This window comes from Lepisosteus platostomus, chromosome 6 (genome assembly GCF_059453375.1).
Source record: "Lepisosteus platostomus isolate fLepPlt1 chromosome 6, fLepPlt1.hap1, whole genome shotgun sequence".
Taxonomy (NCBI): Eukaryota; Metazoa; Chordata; class Actinopteri; order Semionotiformes; family Lepisosteidae; genus Lepisosteus; species Lepisosteus platostomus.
In genome coordinates, this window is record NC_142616.1 from 24,540,460 (window position 1) to 24,560,401 (window position 19,942).

At 35.1% G+C, this 19,942-nt stretch overlaps 1 protein-coding gene across 3 annotated transcripts in view; it reads right to left on the reverse strand.

Moving 5' to 3' along the window:
• Positions 1 to 929: 929 nt before the first annotated feature.
• The window catches only part of adgra1b (adhesion G protein-coupled receptor A1b), a 130,680-nt gene continuing 111,667 nt past the window's right edge, over positions 930 to 19,942 (reverse strand). For all 3 annotated transcript variants that reach the window (XM_088635009.1, XM_088635007.1, XM_088635008.1), the window contains 5 exons: positions 19,335 to 19,462; positions 15,085 to 15,208; positions 12,543 to 12,688; positions 4,555 to 4,650; positions 930 to 4,130 (listed from right to left, as the gene is read on the reverse strand). In XM_088635009.1, the coding sequence (XP_088491135.1) occupies positions 2,906 to 4,130; positions 4,555 to 4,650; positions 12,543 to 12,688; positions 15,085 to 15,208; positions 19,335 to 19,462 (1,719 nt within the window). In that variant the 3' untranslated portion in view covers positions 930 to 2,905. The remainder of the gene's footprint in view (positions 4,131 to 4,554; positions 4,651 to 12,542; positions 12,689 to 15,084; positions 15,209 to 19,334; positions 19,463 to 19,942) is intronic.

Here is a 19,942-nt window from a genome sequence, read left to right on the forward strand (position 1 = left end):
TTGAAATGGGGAGTAATTGAAACCAAATTCACTTTTAAAACATCAATTGCCCAGTGATGACTGATATGGAGGCGGGCACGATTCATTTCCTGGGTCTACTACTGGCTTGTAAAAGACTCGCAACAGTGAGGTGGTGTCCTAGCAAAAACTAGTGCGGAAATAAATACACTGAAACAATAAATGAGACTGCTATATAGTGCAGCCTCTGCAGAAACAGTTAGTCACTCTTTCAATTTATCTGATCATTGGGAAGCAGATTGCACGAATGGAAAAAAGCCTTAATTCGCCTTAATTCGCAAATGTTTGGTCATCATTAAAAATGCCTTGTTTTGTATTGTGCACTTTTTATCTTATGGAACGAACGTTTAACAGGTTTTCTAATGGAGCGAACATTTTATTCAAAAATAATGTATGTGTTACAATAGCACAGTTAAGTTAATTAGTTAAGTTAAGTATCTTAACATAAAATTCTAGTGGTGTGTTTTTATTTCCTCCTTTTTATTTTTTCCATTTTTGCATCCTGTGTATTCCACCACTAGAAGGTTGATTGCAACAATAATTGTTTATTATTACATGTTATTCTCATTAAAGATATAATTTTTGAGTATTGTTATTTGAATTTTTAGTTGCTTATAATAGTCAAAAGAGAATAAATTCCAAAAACTGAAACACAGATCAGTGCTTTTGGGACATTTTGTAATTGGTGTTGGCTACTTCTATTGCACTTATTTTATGTCTTATAAAATAATCGATCATCATTCATAGTAATTGTGCAGACTCATTAAATAGGCAATTCAAATAACATTTGTAAACACACCTACAAAGCAAGTGGTGCTGTGTAAAAACAGACTATTTTTGAGTTACTGTTGCTAAAATTTATCTGAAGCGCCTCTTACTTAAAAGATCACATATCATATGTAACACATACATAGAGTAAAACAGTATTTATTCATGGTGAAAAATATACATTTATTGAAGCGGAGATGTAAAAAGGTGGAAACTGGCTGTGGGCCTTGCTACAGTACCACTGGCTTATTATAATGACAGATGTTAGACTAGCCATACAGCAGTTGAAGGTCAGTGGTACAACAGCTAAATGTTTCTCATCTAAACATCTGAGAAAATGTTTAACATAAATACTGAAATCCACACTGAAATCTTTTGCTTTTACAACCGTTTTAAAATTTACAGTAAATATAAGAAAGCAAAATACTCTTGGTAGTAATCTGGCTTTTACATCTTGTCTTCTCAATTCAAGGGAAATACAGAACTATACAGAAATAGTGTATAGTGCATACACTGTGTGATATGTTGAAACTTTTTTTTAATGTTCTTCGAGATAATTTAAGAAGAACAGCTTTACTCAGATACTGAGCATTAACCCAATGGGTCTGTGTATTTCTATCCCATCTCTTGAGTTTTTTTAAAATATCTTTAACATTTCAGTACAAAAAGTAAATTAGAACCAGTTTTATATTACTTTATATTATTTTATACATAGTGTGGGAATGTTTTAAGACCATTATTATGCTAAATCAATTTAATGGGACAGCAAAAGTTTTAACTCCCCTCCAGCATGAACTCTTTCCTCATTCAATCATTAATAATTAGTTCACACTACCCATGCTAATATTTGACAGCAGACTCGCTTCTAATCTATAGCTCTCATCCACAAATACAGGAGACAGAATTACCATCCACTCCAAAGAACGAGCATAAGAGTTTATACTGCCACAAAAGAAACAGCATTTTATTTCTGCTTCTGTTATAATGGCTTTAAAAATACCTTAATCTTTCATTAATACTGTGATGGCATAAACAAAAGAAGAAAAAGAGAATATGGTTTCATTGAAATCCTTACAATTTTCAAAGACATACTTAGCAAACATGGAACTTGCATTTACTGGAGGCAATTGCAAAAAACACACTGCACAGTTACGAACAACTAGCACTGCATGCACTGTATAAAAATGAACTGTTAGTGTGGACCTTTTTTAGGTCTCTTCTACTGATTTTACACACACTGTGGCGCCACATTAGTGCAGTTAGTGATTTCTTTTTTGTGTGGTTTCAAAATGATGTACATTAAATACTGACATGAAATATCACAGCCTTTCACAAGTACTGCTGTTGCCAACAAGAAACACTATGAAATGGTATACCCTGACATATGCCATGCAAGATACAACCATTAAAGCACCATAGGTTTTAACGGTGACAATGTTATTTAATACGTCTTTCCAACAGGATATTAAAACATTACACAGACTGAATATTTAATGCTACCTTTTACAGGCTAAGCAGTGTATTAGTTTTCAAAGAGGCAGCTTCTCTTTGTGCAAATTTTATTGGCTTTAATGGAGTACCTATAAAAGCCAATAAATAACTGTAATTACTAAGCTTTTCTGTTTCACAGTATATATTATGCATGGTCAAATAGAGAACATACAAGTGATTTTAAACTGCTGGTGTATTTAGTGTTTTAACAGCGGATATTGAATTTTCTCCTAGTAGATACAACAAGTCAGACAATGAGACCTGACACAAGGACAGAGTTCATCTGCTCTCCAGAGAACACTACCTCTTTAAATAGCTCTTTTCCAATCAGGAATTTTCTCCATACACACACGCACACACACATATATATTTATATAGATAGAAAAATATTTTATTTTAAATGAAAGGTATTTCTCGCTGTATGTGCCTTTTTGCCTTAAGAGTACTTAAAAAGTAAAATGGAAATATGGTTTAAAATACTGGACACTGTAAAACAAACAGGAGATGTGTGAAATATTTCTATACAATAGAAGTATGTAAACAGACATGAAAGTAATATAAAAAAGCGCACGTACTGAAATGCTGAGTTTTCCTAAAGGGAGTGGGAGGAAAAAAAGAAGCCCACTAACTACACAGTAGTTTCATTTTTCCATGGGCCAGTTCGTATATTTCCTGTACTATCTGAACTGTACATGACACCTTCATGCAAGCTTCCCTTTAGAATTCCATTTTGATTCGGAGGATTCTGAGGGTAGGATTGTCTACGCGGGTGCATCTCTAAATGGGCTGTATGGTGCACAATGTCATCTTCGGGCATTTTGCTGCAGCTACATATCACAGTGCTGGTATCACTGCTTTCCGGCTGACTTATTGTAGGGAACGGATCTCCTTTTGCACAGCAAACTCGCCTGTGGCACGTATGGCCATCATGAGTACTGTGTGGGCTATCTGTGTGAGAACTGTGAACACTCCCATCAATGCTGGAAGGGATGTGGTAAGCATACTCTCTGTCTCCTGCAGTCCTATGACGAGAAAAGTGCCTTGGTTTAGTTCTGCTCTTCAGACATCTGTGAATGTGCACGTTGGGCCTGAAGTTTTCTTCAGAGTGTACATGAATGTGGGGCTCATCATCAATAAGCTGCTCACTGTGCATGTTTGCACAGCATGGAGTGACTGGAGAAAGGCAGCTGACGTGGTTCTGAACAGCCTGAAGGTTAGTTAATTTACAGTGTCCGGATGCTGAATGGTTAAAGCTTGCCACAGCTTTGCCTGGGCAAGGAGAATCCAGGAGGCAATGCGAGTGCACCTGCGTATCTCCATTGACATTAACCTTGGGGCGAACGTTGAGCTGCACTGAGTAAGTGTTCCTTCTTGATGGGCAGCAGGACCACCAACAATGCCAAACGTCATCTCTCTTTGCACAGTGATGGATCAAAATGAAAAGTCCCAGGGTTACAGAGAAAGCCCCATATAAGCAACTGAAAATCATGTCCAAGAAATGGCCCTGAGAGACTGCAAGAGCCCCAAATGCCCATGTTGCAAGGAATAAAAACAAAGTAAATGCTGCTGTTCGAAGTTGGGCTTTGAAAGAGTGTTCATTTTCTAGCATAGATGCAGAAATCACTGAGCAGGTGGTCTGCGACACTGACCCAGTGTCTGCCATATGGCAATGCCCGACTTCTGTGGCTGCAAGTCGCTGTTGCTCCTCTGTCATTTCTTTTAATTCATATTTCCGCTCTGGGTGACGTTTCAGTTGTATAAAGGTACAGAGAAAGTAGATGCAAGTTACCATCACAATGAATGCTACTGGACCATAAAATGCACCAAGGCTAGGTTCCCAGGCCATCCAGCAACTGCAAGAACAGGAAAAAAGGTTACTTTTATTGAAACAACTGGAGGTTGCAGTCATACAATAACCAGATACTGAGATATTCCAACTCCTTTTAAACAATAACAAGCAGAAGCTAAGAAAAGATTACATTTAAAAAATCATACAATGGATTACACAAGCTTTGTATAAATACCCCTTTGGGTTGTCCAATATAAACACATATTTAAGGGGAACACTTGTCACTCAGGTTTTTGTTTGCAAATATGATAGCAAGCCTTGATTTTGGTGCAAATCATTGGTTCTCCAAAAGCTTGAAACCTAAAGAATTGGTACATTAAAGCCAGTGATTACTTTGTGTTTTATTCCACTGAGACAAAAGAACATTGAAACAAAAAGGCTACAATTAAAGCTATAACTGTGTTTAACAGCTTAGCATTCAGACTTACTAAGGAGCTTCCTCTCCACTTCCATAATTGTTGATATTTGTTGCTGCTGTAATCCCACAGATAATGAAAGGGACGCCTCCGCTAACTAAATAAAATCTGTAGAAAGACAAAAGAACAGTATATATGTCATGATATCGAAATACTCATTAGGGATTCAACACCTGGAAATTTTTATTCTACCTCTATATTCTTTTTCAACCATTTTCTAGCCGCTTTATCCCATTCAGGAGCCAGAGGGGGAGCCAGAGCCTATCCTGGCAGGCAGTGAGCACAAGGCCTCAGGGCACACCCTGATGGAACAGCAGCTCATCACAGCGCACCCACAGACACAGACAAGCACACACTCACATCAGTGCCAATTTTCACTGAAGCCAATTAACCTACTAACATGTCTTTGGACTATAGGTGGAAACCAGGGCACCCAGAGGAAACCAGGGAACTGAATTGAAGAATTGAAGCCAGGGTCCCAGTGCTGCATGACAGCAAAGCTAACCACTGTGCCACAGTGCCTCTCACCTACAGTATATTCTATCACTTTATTCTAATGGGACAGAATGTGATAGTTTGTTTTTGGACATAGTTCGGAGGCTTATTCATGAACCACAGCAGATTTTAAATGATGTAAGCATTAATGCTTTTAATTATTTTAATTCAAATTAAATTCACAAATATCAAAGTAGCTATACATTATTTAATTATTCACAAAACTATTTCATTATTAGGTTGTCAAAGATGATAAAAAACTACTAATTAATGCCACAATACAATGCTATAGCATAGCAAGGCCCATTAGCGGTTAACCGTATACCATTATGTCTTTAACTTGTTTTACCAATTAAATCAATACTGTAAAGTTAAATCCCTGTCTCAAACTGTTATGTTAACAATGCTACAATTCTAATAATTACTGATTGTCACTTTTAATTATTACAAAATGACACAATTACAAAAACCATTTCATACTCTAAAAGAAGGCTGTAAATATTTATAAAGTATTCATAAATACATACTTATATATACTGTAGATATTTATGATCCCATTACAGAAAAATCAGTTGAGCAGGAAGGAGATGAGCAGTGTTATTTTTCTACACATGCTTTATAAATAATTTGATTGCTTTTCATGCCTTCCTGAACTGCTTTCAGCAAAGAATGACTTGATAATAAGTAAGCATTTGCACTTTGCACAGCCTCTGAATTTCTTTGTTCCAATAAGCCACATCTGAGTGGCTTTCCAATTTACCGTCTTTTACATGCTAGTTTTGCAATATGAAGAACAAAACAGACAAAAGTCCTTAAGTGACTCATACTTCATTGGTATTTGATTAAATCAGTGCAAAATCATTGTCTGGAATTTCACAGACAGCCCGTCCCGCTTATTCCAAGCAAACTGTATCAGAAAGCACTGTACTACACCTATGCAAGCTTGAGTACAAACCACATTTTCTTTTGAGCAGAGGAAAACCTTTAAATTTTCTGTAAAGAAAAAAACAAATGCTCATAGCTTTTATATGATGATAGTATTTTAAAATAAATAAGAAGCAACCAAAAATGTAATGACAACTACATGAGTATCAATCGTAACGTTTTAGAGAAAGAGATGAGATCACTTTATTAGCCATATACAATTTCTTGCATTAGGAATTTGTCTTTTCGCATACCCCAACTTGTTCCCCATGAGACACAGGCAGGGAGAGAAGCTTGGGGTCAGAGTGCAGGGTCAGTCATTGTACGGCGCCCCTGGAGCAGTTGGGGTTAAGGGCCTTGCTCAGGGGCTCAACAGAGTAGGATTCCTCTGCCGGCCACGGGATTTGAACCAGCAACCTTCCAGCCATGGGCGCAGATCCTTAGCCACAGAGCCATGGGCTCTTCCGTTTTTTCACTGTCCAATGTTTCTTTTCACAGAAGTTAAAATAGGCTGAATAAATCAGTTTTCACCATCCTTTTTATAAAATGTCACATGAGAGGAAACCACTTTTAAACACTGAAGGAAGGTTATAGAAATAGACACAAAGCATCCTAAGGAAGAGGTCTTGCTACTTTATCCTCTGTATGCATAATAAACACCTAAAGAATTGTCTAAATCCATCCCAGAAGGTACCGTTGAATATTTTATACTTAGTAGAAAAGGAAAATGCATTGCAATCAAAAGATATTTCACGGTAACACCATGTTTTGTTTAATTAATGTTGCCAGCATATAAAGTCATAAAGATTAATTAAATACAGTGGAAGTGTAGATGTAATATGCAATTTGCCCTTTATTGCTGCTGGTGTTCTCATGACTCATTTGTTTAATGGTAGAATATACACTTTGGTTCAATGAGACAATTAAAATATAACTTTATACATGATGACATCTGTATGTCACACTGATCAGAAAAATAAAAACTTACTCCATTAATCAGTGGAACCTGGTGCTCTAACCTCTAATTACTGTCACATTTATTATTTATTCTAATTGTCATAATCATAACCTGGAAAAGCAACCCTTATCACAACAGATGCTGCTAGGGAAACAGATTTGCTAGGTTCTACATCTTAACTCCAAAATAAGATGGGATTGAGGCAGCCATGAAAACAGAACAGAAACAATCAAGACATTATCTGTCACATCATGACAACAGACTCTGAAATTAGTTGCTCAAATGAGGTTGCCATGCTGTAGCTGAATGCAGAAATACACTATATTTAAACTGCATCTACAATGTCAGATGGAGGCCAAAACAACCGTAATGTTTTAGACAATTTACACAACATCACAAACTGCATTTGAGTTCCACTCAAGTTCTTGAAGCCATACCGATCGTACAGTAGACGTGTGAAATTGATTTGTCATCACATATCCTCCATGTAAAAGGCCTTTATATATGACATGTATCAATGTCAATCATTCAACATCGCAACTCAACATTCTTGCATTGGAAAAGCTGTCGGATTCAGAAATATTTAAAGAAAAGAATTCGAGAATTTTAAAAAAAGCTCAAGAATATTTTACAGAAAGGCCCCAGTTCTGAACCCAATCAAGGATTTATGGGATGTTCTGAAACACTGCCTGAGGGCTTCCCACCTCCATCAACAGGGAGTGAGTGTACTGACTTCATTGTGTAAGGATCCCTCCTGTAGATTTCTTAACACTGGTAGACTCTACATTGCAACACATACAGTACAGGCCACATTGCCTGTATGTGGGGAACCAACACCCTATTAAGTGACTTTACAGTGAAGTGGAAATGGTGTGTCCATTTTCTTGTCAATTACCGGCATACTAAGTAATATTTGTTGATAACAGCACACTAAAATGATTAGAAGCAAATATTTTGGGCGACAGAATTCTCCAAGTGCAGCTAAAAATAAACTAATTAGGTATTATTGTATTAATAAAAAGTGAATAATAATAAAAAGTGACTGGTCAAAAAAAGATTAAATTACTAGTGCATATAGTTAATAATTTTTAAAATATATATCTCTCTAATGGAAAATTAAACATCTGAGTCTAATTCTCTATAACTTCTGCCTGTTATTAATGTCACATATTGCCATGGTTCTATCAGATACTCTCACAAGGTGGATAAAATCTAGTTATCTGGCAGGGCCATCATGAAAAAGTGCACAGCTCTTTAATTCATTCTCAAGAAAACCAACAAAATCATCTTCTCAGCACTTAAAACACAAACTTAAAACAGAAATTGAAATCAGAATCGGCAGTCAAATAATTATACTTAATTATAAGTATAATTTATACTATAAATTAAAACATATAGTGTGTATTTACTTTAATCCAGTGTAACAGCAAGTAAAGAGTAAACTGCAATAGTTAAATCAGTGGCACATTCTGTTCCTTTTTGAAAAGCTGTTACAAAGATTTTTCTTTCTTTCCACCATGCAGGCACTGCAGTGAGCATATGCTTTGATTACCACTTCTTTTGGAGCTTCTGCGGATGTATTTAAAAGACTGCATGCTGATTTATGAGAAAGAATAGAACTATCATTTGTTTGTATTAACAGGCAGCTGAGGGATGGTTAATGAGTCACCCCTCTCAATATCAATTAAATATTAGTGCAGTATATAGGATTCTTGTTGCTCAGGGTGCTACATCTCTTTTCAAATGGCTTCTAAGGACATAAATTTAACTTGGTGAAATGATAAATTCAACAATTATCTCACTCTAAGCGTACAACATTCCCTAAAATTTAAATTAAATTCCACTATGCAGATGAGGCAAAATATACTTTACAAACCCATTGTTGGTGAATGTTAAATGCTAATCAAAAATGCATGTTTTTACATCCATTCCAGATTATAGGCAGTTACAATAAACTCCCTGTGCTGTTTCATGTTGTCATTGTATAACTCGCATGTGTCAAAATGTTTTCTGCTGTATGACTTTGCATACAGTTTTTAACTCTAATCACTCACTCAAGTACTCAATCTTTGTTTATTTAATGCCACTAAAACCATAAGCATTTCATCATGATTATAGTATAGTATATTAATTTGAGTGTCTAAAAAGACTGCTCTATTTGAGATTCTACAAATGACAAACAACAGCATACATTATTACAACAACTAGCTATATACCCAAGCATTCTCTTTACGTTTTCTCTTCACTGTGCATACCACAATATTTACCTGAGGAAAAAATAATCTAAAACCTAGCAACCACAGATCCTAAGGCAACTTTTGGAGATTTAAAATACTTGCTTTGTAGTATACAAAGTGCAGAAAACTATCACTTGAAGTCATCTGAATGAATATGGCATTCATTGCTGGATTGCAAAGAAGGTGAAACACAGATAGAGATTATTCATAATGTGAGATTAAATGAATATCAACGCTCATCAGTGTTATGATGGTATTAAAATATCATAAAATGAAGCTTATGTTTAGAAAACTCTCATGAACACAGGTTTATTATGTTTAGTGGTTATTTTGCATCTAAGGGTCCTGATGCCCTTGTTAAAATAGGGGAAATTGTGATTTGCAACATGTACATAGGAAATTTAGGCCAGAAAACTGTTTTTTCTGCAAAAAAGCTTCTGTTTGGCTAAAAGTGGACTATCTAGCATGACAATGATCCAAACCATTCATGCAAATCAACAAAGGAATGATTAACTGCAATTGTAATAAATGTCTTTGACAAGCCGTCTCAATCTCTAAACTCCAATTCAATTGTACATTTGTGATTCTAACTCAAGATGGCAGTTTGCTAACATATAACAAATTGTGTGTAAAACTTTGAGCAATTCAACAAGGAGAAAAGTTTATACATTTCCTGTATGGAAGTACCAGAACATCAAAATAAGATAGAAGAAATGTTTAGCCACTGTAATCCCTGCCAGAGGAGGATTTACAAAAATCCTACTACAGGGGTGTGAAAAAATGTGATCCTTGTGTTTTCTGGACTTTATGACAAATATGAATTTGCTCTGTGCAATATTATATAACCTTTTTAGAATTAGTTTAAGCAATAAACATTATCCCATAATCCTAATGTTATTTGATTAAGTATTGTTCTCATTCCATTTGGGGCTTGAATAAATTTAGAGGTCACTGTATTTATATGTATAGTACATGGATGTAAATCCTTCAGAAATTAACAAGGGGTCTATTGAAGAGTGGCAGTGTATAGGTTAGGGCAGTGGTTCTCAAACTTTTTGGACCAAGTACCACCCCCTGATCAAACCAAAGCATCCAAGTACCACCTACAAGTCACCTTCTCATAGGAACTACAGAAAATCTCAAAGACCAACATGAGGATGTGCGCACACACACACTCACATACACATATAATAAAAATAGCACTGTGCACTTAGATAATTTGGATCGTACCGTCTTGTAGCGGTTTCCGACGCTTGCTAACAGAAGAGCTAGTGTCAGTGGCTGATAGGGTTCCCGGAAATGTCCTCTATTTTAATCCTTATATCTCCGTCCGAGGGGAATTTTCAAATATCCAAAAATTTCTGGGATTTCGACCACATTATTTTTACCATAAAGTATAATTAACAAAACTTTTAAGGATAGTAGATGAGGAGGTTAGAAACAGAGAGAGAGAAAATTTCTTAAATTCTCTAGTTCACTTTGTGACCTATGTCGTCGTTCATCTTTCTTACTGTACGTGTATGATTATGTCATAAGAGAGCGAAACTTTGATGAGAGAGTTTGTCAACCAAATTAACAGATTATTTTGTAAAATCTGGCAGCAAAACAGAGGATACTGTTATCACAGAAAAGGGTACTTATGCATTTCACACAGTTAAACATCATCATTGTTACTTTACCAATGAACATAAAACAGGGTGCACAATACTTCATCCAGATTACTACAGCAAACCCTAGCTATAAAAACAGGTACCAAAATATGTATGTAAAAATAGGCAATATTAACATATGCTGCTTTGAAAAAATATTAAAATATACAAAATAAAAACTGAAATTGTACTAGTTTTAACATAATATTGTAAGTACCCATTACTTTTTTAGTGGTGATCACTGCACAGTAGTGTTGACCACCTTAAGAGACCTCTTCCCCAGCCTGATCCACTGAATTTAACCTACTAGTCAGAGATGTATGAGCACATCCCAGACAAGTAGGTTAACACCACCCACAGTAAAATAACACAAATAATCTGGCAAAATATCAGTGGTCTGCATGCAATGTCTCTGCCAGTCTATGCCACAAAATGTGTACACTTGAATTAAACTTAATGGAAAATATAGCAGGAGCTGATAATGTAGGGGGATGTGTATTTAATATACCACGTAACTTTCAAATCTGTTTTTGTCATAAAATTGCTTATAAATGATGAAATCATCTATAACGCAGTATACAGAACACCCGGGTTTATCTCAATTCATGTTTATCTTGAAATTGGGATGCACAGATACAGTATGTGCTTGGTTCCTCTCTACTCTGATCCTGCTAGGATTTTATCAAGGTCGCTCATGCCATACAGTCTGCACACTAAAGGAAAGACAACATGATTCCATGGGAATGGTAATCAACAGCAGTCAGTCCAGGGACTAAGAATCACATGATTACTTATCCTCCCTGATCTACAATACTTTACAGGAAGAACTGTCATCTCATTTTCTGCGTTTTGCCAAAATATCTGAAATAATTGCCTATTAAAGAACTTTAATCATTGTGTATGATTACTGTTTAGCCTGAAATGCACTAAACAAACAAAAAGCAATGGATAAATCTGGTTCAGACTTTTCTGAACTAGGGAACAAGATATTGAGCATGTTTTCTGAGTCATCTTACAAGCACAGACTGCAGTACTGACTCTAGGCTTTTATCACACTCCACATTGTCTCATTATATAAAACATTTCTGTCAGTTACAAGTGACCTTGTGGGCATGTACCATTCAACTGGAATGACATGCTAAAAAATTAATCAACAAGGTAAAAATAAAAATGTTGTCATGGATTGCATTACATCAGTGTAATGCTTCCCTGGAGTAAATTAAATATAAATCATTTTTATTTTCCTGGCATACATACAAGACGTAATTTTTATTTCAAATGATAAATGAGCAGTAAGACTATAAATACTATTTTTTATGCTTAAGATCTTAAAATGCTTAAGCGAAAGTTAGAAGTCACATGATTTTTAAAACGTTTCTATTACTTGATAAACTCAATATGGTTCAAGGAGTGCAGTGCTGTAAACTAAAGACATGACGATATGATGAATTACTGAACAACATAACTTCATCACAGAGCCCTTTGAAGGTAAGATACAGGAAAGTGAACATTTACTAAGTAAATAAAATTGTATATTTTACAAACCTGCCAAAATTAAGGCAATGAAAGTTTAAGTCAAACCAGTATTGGAAGGCTTTAGCATCGATCTGTGATCCAATTATTTACACTGATGTTTTCAAGATCACACAGGTTATTATTTAACTATCACACAGTGGAAGTATTATTCTGTATCTGTATTTCTATTATAATATCTGCATGGAATGAAATTCCTCTTACCTTAACATTGGCTGTTTGGGGTGGTGTGATTGGTCTCCATCCTGAACATGATGAGGTTTCTTTGTCACTTGCTTATAAATGTTTCTGGCAGTAACCCCAAGCCACAGCATGGTTGAAAGTGTTGAATAATGCAACACAATGCCAACCTGTATCAAACCAGAACAAATAATTTCTTAGCATTTTAAAAATCAGAATGAATGTGTAAATGCACAAACTCAAATTTACAATACGTTAAGCTTTTATGATACCGAAAAAACCTTCTGGAAAAGAAACATAAACATTTTAAGAAGCAGTGCACAATAAAATCTCTTCTGCAGCTACCATACCACATGTCCCTGGGGGTGAAAAGCAGCAGCAGTTCTGTAGTACAACTGCTGAATTTGTTTGCTCTTGTTTATTAGTTGTTTTAGTTTAAACAAAACAGACTGGACTGAAACATCCCTCCAACAAGAGAATGTCAACTCACATCAAAATTCCAGGTTAAAAATAAACTGAAAATTCAAAGGGGAAAACATTTCTTCTGATCATCAGTTTGTATACAACACCCAGTTACTTTTACTGGAAAATGCAAAACATGTATTTTCACATGGTGGATATTTGAAACAAAGGATATTTGCAATGGATTAGGGATGTATGTGAAATGGTTTTACTTGTGATGCTCTGTATTGATAACTATCTTTTCTAGTTAAACTTACTGTAACAGATCTTGTTTTACTCACATTGATTCATAAGTGTTACGGAAATTAATGTGGTTGTTTCTCATTCTCACCTCTCATTCTACTGTACCATACTGAAAATATAAACTACTATATTAATACAACTGAATATGAACTATAATGCTACTACAAATACACTTAAATACCCTTTTACACCAGCAGGAGTTAAAATGGGACCAAGATTAGGTCTGACTGTGAATCATTAAACATGGGTTATGCTATGTGCTTTTTTAATTCTGTCTGCAGCCTGCAATAAGAAAGTTATGGGAACAGCAAACATCTCATACTCCCCAGATAATTTAAGATTTATGTGATGCATATTAATAAAATTTAAAATAATCAGCGTCTTACTGGAAAAGACTTGTGTACTTCAATTAACCAATCTAGATACAACACTAAGCTGCATTTTGCTACTCCATAATGACAACGTATCAAAATGTAATTATCAAGTTACAAACTTTCTGTTTAATAGTTTAATGTTTCTCAAATATGTCAAATATGTATTACCCACTTACTGTAAGAACATGAATAAAAAATTAAGGCTTTTGATACTACTTTTAAATTAAGTAGGCTATCATTATTTTAAAGACATAAACTGGAAGAAACATTGTTATAAAAACTCATTAGTTTTGGCAATGACCGTTACAAAGCCTGATTAAAGGTGTGACCATCATAATAAAAAAAATGCTTTAAAGTGCTTAAAAGATTTGCGCATAAAGATTTATCCAAATATTGATCATGTTCACATTTATAATATCAGTGCTGAAAAATACAAGTTTACAATTTGTGAAATGTTTTTTTATTGTTATTCTCTTTCTATTACTAATTCTTAGTATTTTTGTAGTTTTTTCCTATTTATTTTTTTCTCATTTATAACTGGGTGCTTTGCATCTGAAAGTTTAATAGAACATGCCAGGACCAACATGATGCTTAAATACTAAACTGCATTTAACCAGAAATAAAAGTTAGAAATCAAAGTTGATACCAGTAAGTAAAAGCTTTTCTCTTCTTTCTGTCCTGTTCCCCTCTGTTTAAATGTTTTAAAAATAAACTGTTTAATTGCAACCATGCCTCTAACATAAGACACTCACATATCTCGCTACATCTCGTTTAGAGATGGAAAAACATAATATTCATTATTTTAAACATATTTTTTCTCTTTTTTTATACAAATTTTCAAATTGCCAGTATAATTCAATACAGTTTACCACTTTTGAAACATCACCAAATGAGAAATATCAAACACGTACAAATCTTATTTTCTATTACACAGTAAAACTAAATTACATAGGATCAAATTTTATATTATATAAATCATCCTCTCTGTCCTAGAGCTTAACACAAAGGCACCCAGTGATGCTGGTTATACAGTGTTTGATAGTAGGGCTAGCATTCACAATGTTGCTATAAAGTACCACTTGAATAAAGTCTCCATGCTACCATCAGTAATAAACATTTTTTTAAAATACACAATCTTATTTAAATCAAAGACACTTAAGATATGTTAACAAATACTGATTAAAATAACTAATATTTTAACCACGGCCAATGAAGACGTGCAATTTAAAAAACAGGTGTAGTGCAATTAGCATCAGGTGTACAGAGAAATTCTACAGGCACATTTTCTTGGTGGAATATAATATAATATAAATATTATATATATAAATATTAGCTAAACTGGTTAACCAAAGTCCTTTATTTGAATAATCTCACTGCATATCACAGGAAGTTTCACACCAAACCCTTTAAACACCATAACAGTAAACAGAAACAATAATAATCAATTATGAATGTTTTAACACATGAAAAACATTCAGTATACTTACTGCTTGGCAGATGATGGGATATTTTATTCGATTGATGCCCCCAGCAAATACTGCGAAGGTCAGAGCAGTGTGGAAACAAAAGTTGAGGAGCATGTGCCACCCCTTCCTACTAATGCGGATTGTGCTACCAAAAGGGACAAAAAATAAAAATTAAATAAAAATGACATCCAGTAAGCCTCATATTATCTTCACATCTGTTGTTAAATTAACACGTCTGCTATATGACAAAATAGCTTTCTTTAAAGCCATTGCTCTCTAACTGTAAATTCTCTCTGTTAACACAGAAGGAAAAACTAATAAGTACAATGCATTTTGAATGCAAACGGTCTCTTAGGCGATCAAGATTGACCTTACTAGGTCAAGTCCACAAAGCCTGGCTTAATTACACAACAGTAATACCTACAAGCAAGCAACAATAAAAAACTGTCAATGTTTAGTGAACTGTAGTCAATACTGCAGACTGAACTATGACAAAGATAAATAAATTCATTTAATATGACTAGGGGCTCAGCAATCAGGGTACTGTGGAGAGTTAATCTCATACATATAGACTAAACACCAAGAAAACATATGCGATTTAAATACAAAGCGATTATTTTAAAATAAGCTTAGATAAAAAAATATTTATAAAAGCTTGCAAGAGAGATAAAAGACAAGAAGTATTTCTGTGAAGTTAACCTCGAAGTTATTTTCAGAGGATTGACATTAGAATTCTGGCAGAAATAGAGAGTGAATAAGGCTTTTTTATTTGTACTTATGGAGGTAAAGAATGTTTCTTCTGAAATCTTGCAGTCTCTAACAGTGCTATATACAGTAGCTATTCCCTTGTCAAAGTTTCTGCCAAAAAACATCAAAATCTCATTCAAGCATGTTCATTTTCATGAAACTGTCCTTATATGCTCCAATTACACAGACATCTGAGCAATTTATGTCTAGTTTCAAACATCAGAAAAACCCTACAACAAAAATTGATATATACTCCGAGTCTGAATTTGAGGCACTTGATGGAGCAAAAAGAATGACGTATAATACAGTATAACCTTATATTGATTAAATGTGAGTACCTCAGTACTCATCAGTACTCTCAGTAATATAACATAGTACTACTGTATCCATACTTGGTTGACTTCAGTAGTTGATTGCACTCAACCATCTCCTGTATCGATCAATAATGCAAACTACACAGTAGATTAACAACTTTTGGGTACAAAAGAAATTTCATGTAACACAGTACTACATGCTACAATGTCACAACTTGTCAGGCAACACATCAAAACAACATAGACATCGATACTGCTGTATAGCTGTAACTACTGTATGTGTGGAACACTGTGGTTCCTGAAAAGGAAATCTAATATTTCAAGCAATTTCATTGTTAGATTGCAGTAACATTTCACATTAGTGTATGAAAAACTCTCATGGGGCTTCACTAAACAGGTGCTGTGAACGAAAGAAAAGTTAAAAAATGGATATCCTAATTCTCCAAAGTGTAAGTCAAATATGTGACAAATAACAATCCAGTAGTGATCTGGCAAATGAGTGCGCGAATTACAGGAGTTAGCCAATCTTCAAGACCTGTACTCTTCGGATTTGAACAAAACAATGGGTGTGTACTTGTTTTTACATTACATTTTACTTGTTTTACATACATTAGTGCATGACTACATTAGGTAAAATCTCATTTATACACAAAGGCTATTCAGTTTTAATAAGTCCTTTGCATTATATAGCCTTCTACTTTCTTTCTATGATTATTTCCAACATTGGATAGATTAAAAAACATTTTGGCTTGTCTAAATAAAAATGATCAACTCGTTTTATAGTGACAGAAATTTAGAACTGAGCAATTTCAAAACTATGTTCTTAGATAAAGATTGATCACACCTTTATAAATCAAACAGAAAGCATGCTAAATCAGTAAAGGGTGGTTAAAAGCATTAGCACACTGATAATGCCAACAATAAGAAGTACAACCCCACTATCGTTAAGAATATAATGCTATTAAGAATATTAAGTACAGTAAATCTACAATGCAGCCTAATGAATCATAAGAAAATAAATTACATTTTCATGACATATATACAGTGCCTTGCGAAAGTATTCGGCCCCCTTGAACTTTTCAACCTTTTGCCACATTTCAGGCTTCAAACATAAAGATATAAATTTTTTATTTTATGTGAAGAATCACCAACAAGTGGGACACAATTGTGAAGTGGAACGAAATCTATTGGATTTTTGAAACTTTTTTAACTAATAAAAAAATGAAAAGTGGGGCGTGCAAAATTATTCGGCCCCCTTGCGTTAATACTTTGTAGAGCCACCTTTTGCTGCGATTACAGCTGCAAGTCGCTTGGGGTATGTCTCTATCAGTTTTGCACATCGAGAGACTGAAATTCTTGCCCATTCTTCCTTGCAAAACAGCTCGAGCTCAGTGAGGTTGGATGGAGAGCGTTTGTGAACAGCAGTTTTCAGCTCTTTCCACAGATTCTCGATTGGATTCAGGTCTGGACTTTGACTTGGCCATTCAAACACCTGGATATGTTTATTTGTGAACCATTCCTTTGTAGATTTTGCTGTATGTTTGGGATCATTGTCTTGTTGGAAGATAAATCTCCGTCCCAGTTTCAGGTCTTTTGCAGACTCCAACAGGTTTTCATCCAGAATGGTCCTGTATTTGGCTGCATCCATCTTCCCCTCAATTTTAACCATCTTCCCTGTCCCTGCTGAAGAAAAGCAGGCCCAAACCATGATGCTGCCACCACCATGTTTGACAGTGGGGATGGTGTGTTGAGGGTGATGAGCTGTGTTGCTTTTACGCCAAACATATCGTTTTGCATTGTGGCCAAAAAGTTCGATTTTGGTTTCATCTGACCAGAGCACCTTCTTCCCACATGTTTGGGGTGTCTCCCAGGTGGCTTGTGGCAAACTTTAGACGAGACTTTTTATGGATATCTTTGAGAAATGGCTTTCTTCTTGCCACTCTTCCATAAAGGCCAGATTTGTGCAGTGTAAGACTGATTGTTGTCCTATGGACAGACTCTCCCACCTCAGCTGTAGTTCTCTGCAGTTCATCCAGAGTGATCATGGGCCTCTTGGCTGCATCTCTGATCAGTCTTCTCCTTGTCTGAGCTGAAAGTTTAGAGGGACGGCCAGGTCTTGGTAGATTTGCAGTGGTCTGATACTCCTTCCATTTCAAGATGATCGCTTGCACAGTGCCCCTTGGGATGTTTGAAGCTTGGGAAATCTTTTTGTATCCAAATCCGGCTTTAAACTTCTCCACAACAGTATTACGGACCTGCTTGGTGTGTTCCTTGGTCTTCATGATGCTCTCTGCGCTTTCAACAGAACCTTGAGACTATCACAGAGCAGGTGCATTTATACAGAGACTTGATTACACACAGGTGGATTCTATTTATCACCATCAGTCATTTAGGACAACATTGGATCATTCAGAGATCCTCGCTGAACTTCTGGAGTGAGTTTGCTGCACTGAAAGTAAAGGGGCCGAATAATTTTGCACGCCCCACTTTTCATTTTTTTATTAGTTAAAAAAGTTTCAAAAATCCAATAGATTTCGTTCCACTTCACAATTGTGTCCCACTTGTTGGTGATTCTTCACATAAAATAAAAAATTTATATCTTTATGTTTGAAGCCTGAAATGTGGCAAAAGGTTGAAAAGTTCAAGGGGGCCGAATACTTTCGCAAGGCACTGTACAGTCCTTTTCAAGCATGCAAATACTAAATACAGTAAATTATTCCAATTCTTATCCTTACACATGAAGATCCATGCATACTACCACAGATAACCGTTTCCCTTTTCAAAATACATTACAGATGAGTAAAATGTCTCCTAAGTGTGAGAGAATTCCAGTGTTCCTCCTTTAGAACCCTGGAAGCAGTATACTGCTTACTGGTACTTTCTATGTTTTTGCTTTCCATTATTTTTCAATAAAGGACCATAATTAGTAAAATATGTTTATTTCTTTAAGAAAGATAAGTGAAAATGTCCCTTGCTGTAGTTAAAGGCTGTGTGCTACTTTCTGAGAGAGAGGCACCATATTGAAAAGATCTGACAAGAGAAATGGATACAGAGCTAACAATCAGAAAGCATATTATCTCTAAATAACTATGTGGTATGTATATACTAAGTGGGAAGAAAAGAAAAACATCCACGGATCACAAGATCATGCACATTCTTTACAAATAATCACACCATTAAGATTAATATATTTGATGTCTGAAAAATTACCTGTGGTGCACAATGTAGGTAATAATTGATGCAAACAGGCACAGTAACATGACAGCTGTGCAGGCGTACACAACAGGGTGGAGAAACTCCCCTGGATAAGGGGGGAAGGACAGCACTTTCTTCAAATCCTATGGAACAAAAACAGACATGCACGTAAACAGTAGCTTACTGAAATAATGCAGTCTTGATGGTGCTCACATGGCAACCTACATTTGCAGAAGATATTGTCTTATTGGTCTTAAAAAAACTAACAATTCAGAATATAAAATACAATTTCAGACATTATGCCATGCTTCATTATACTGGATGACTTTAGAAACTATAGCTCAGCACCCTTTTCCATCTCATTTTGTGCATAAAAGTGATGCTATTCCTTTCATAGGAATTAGACTATAGACTATAGGGATTACAGTAATAAAAAATAAATTTGTATAAAGCAGTAAAGGTGGAATCTTCATGATGTGAACTGATTAAACATTTCTTGTTAATATGCATCACATTCAAAACTATTTAATTTATATTTAAGCACATTTTTCTTTAAGTAATATAAAATTCAGAACATCAAAAACAATTTCCAGGTAAAGGCAATGGATAAGACCAGCACTTCT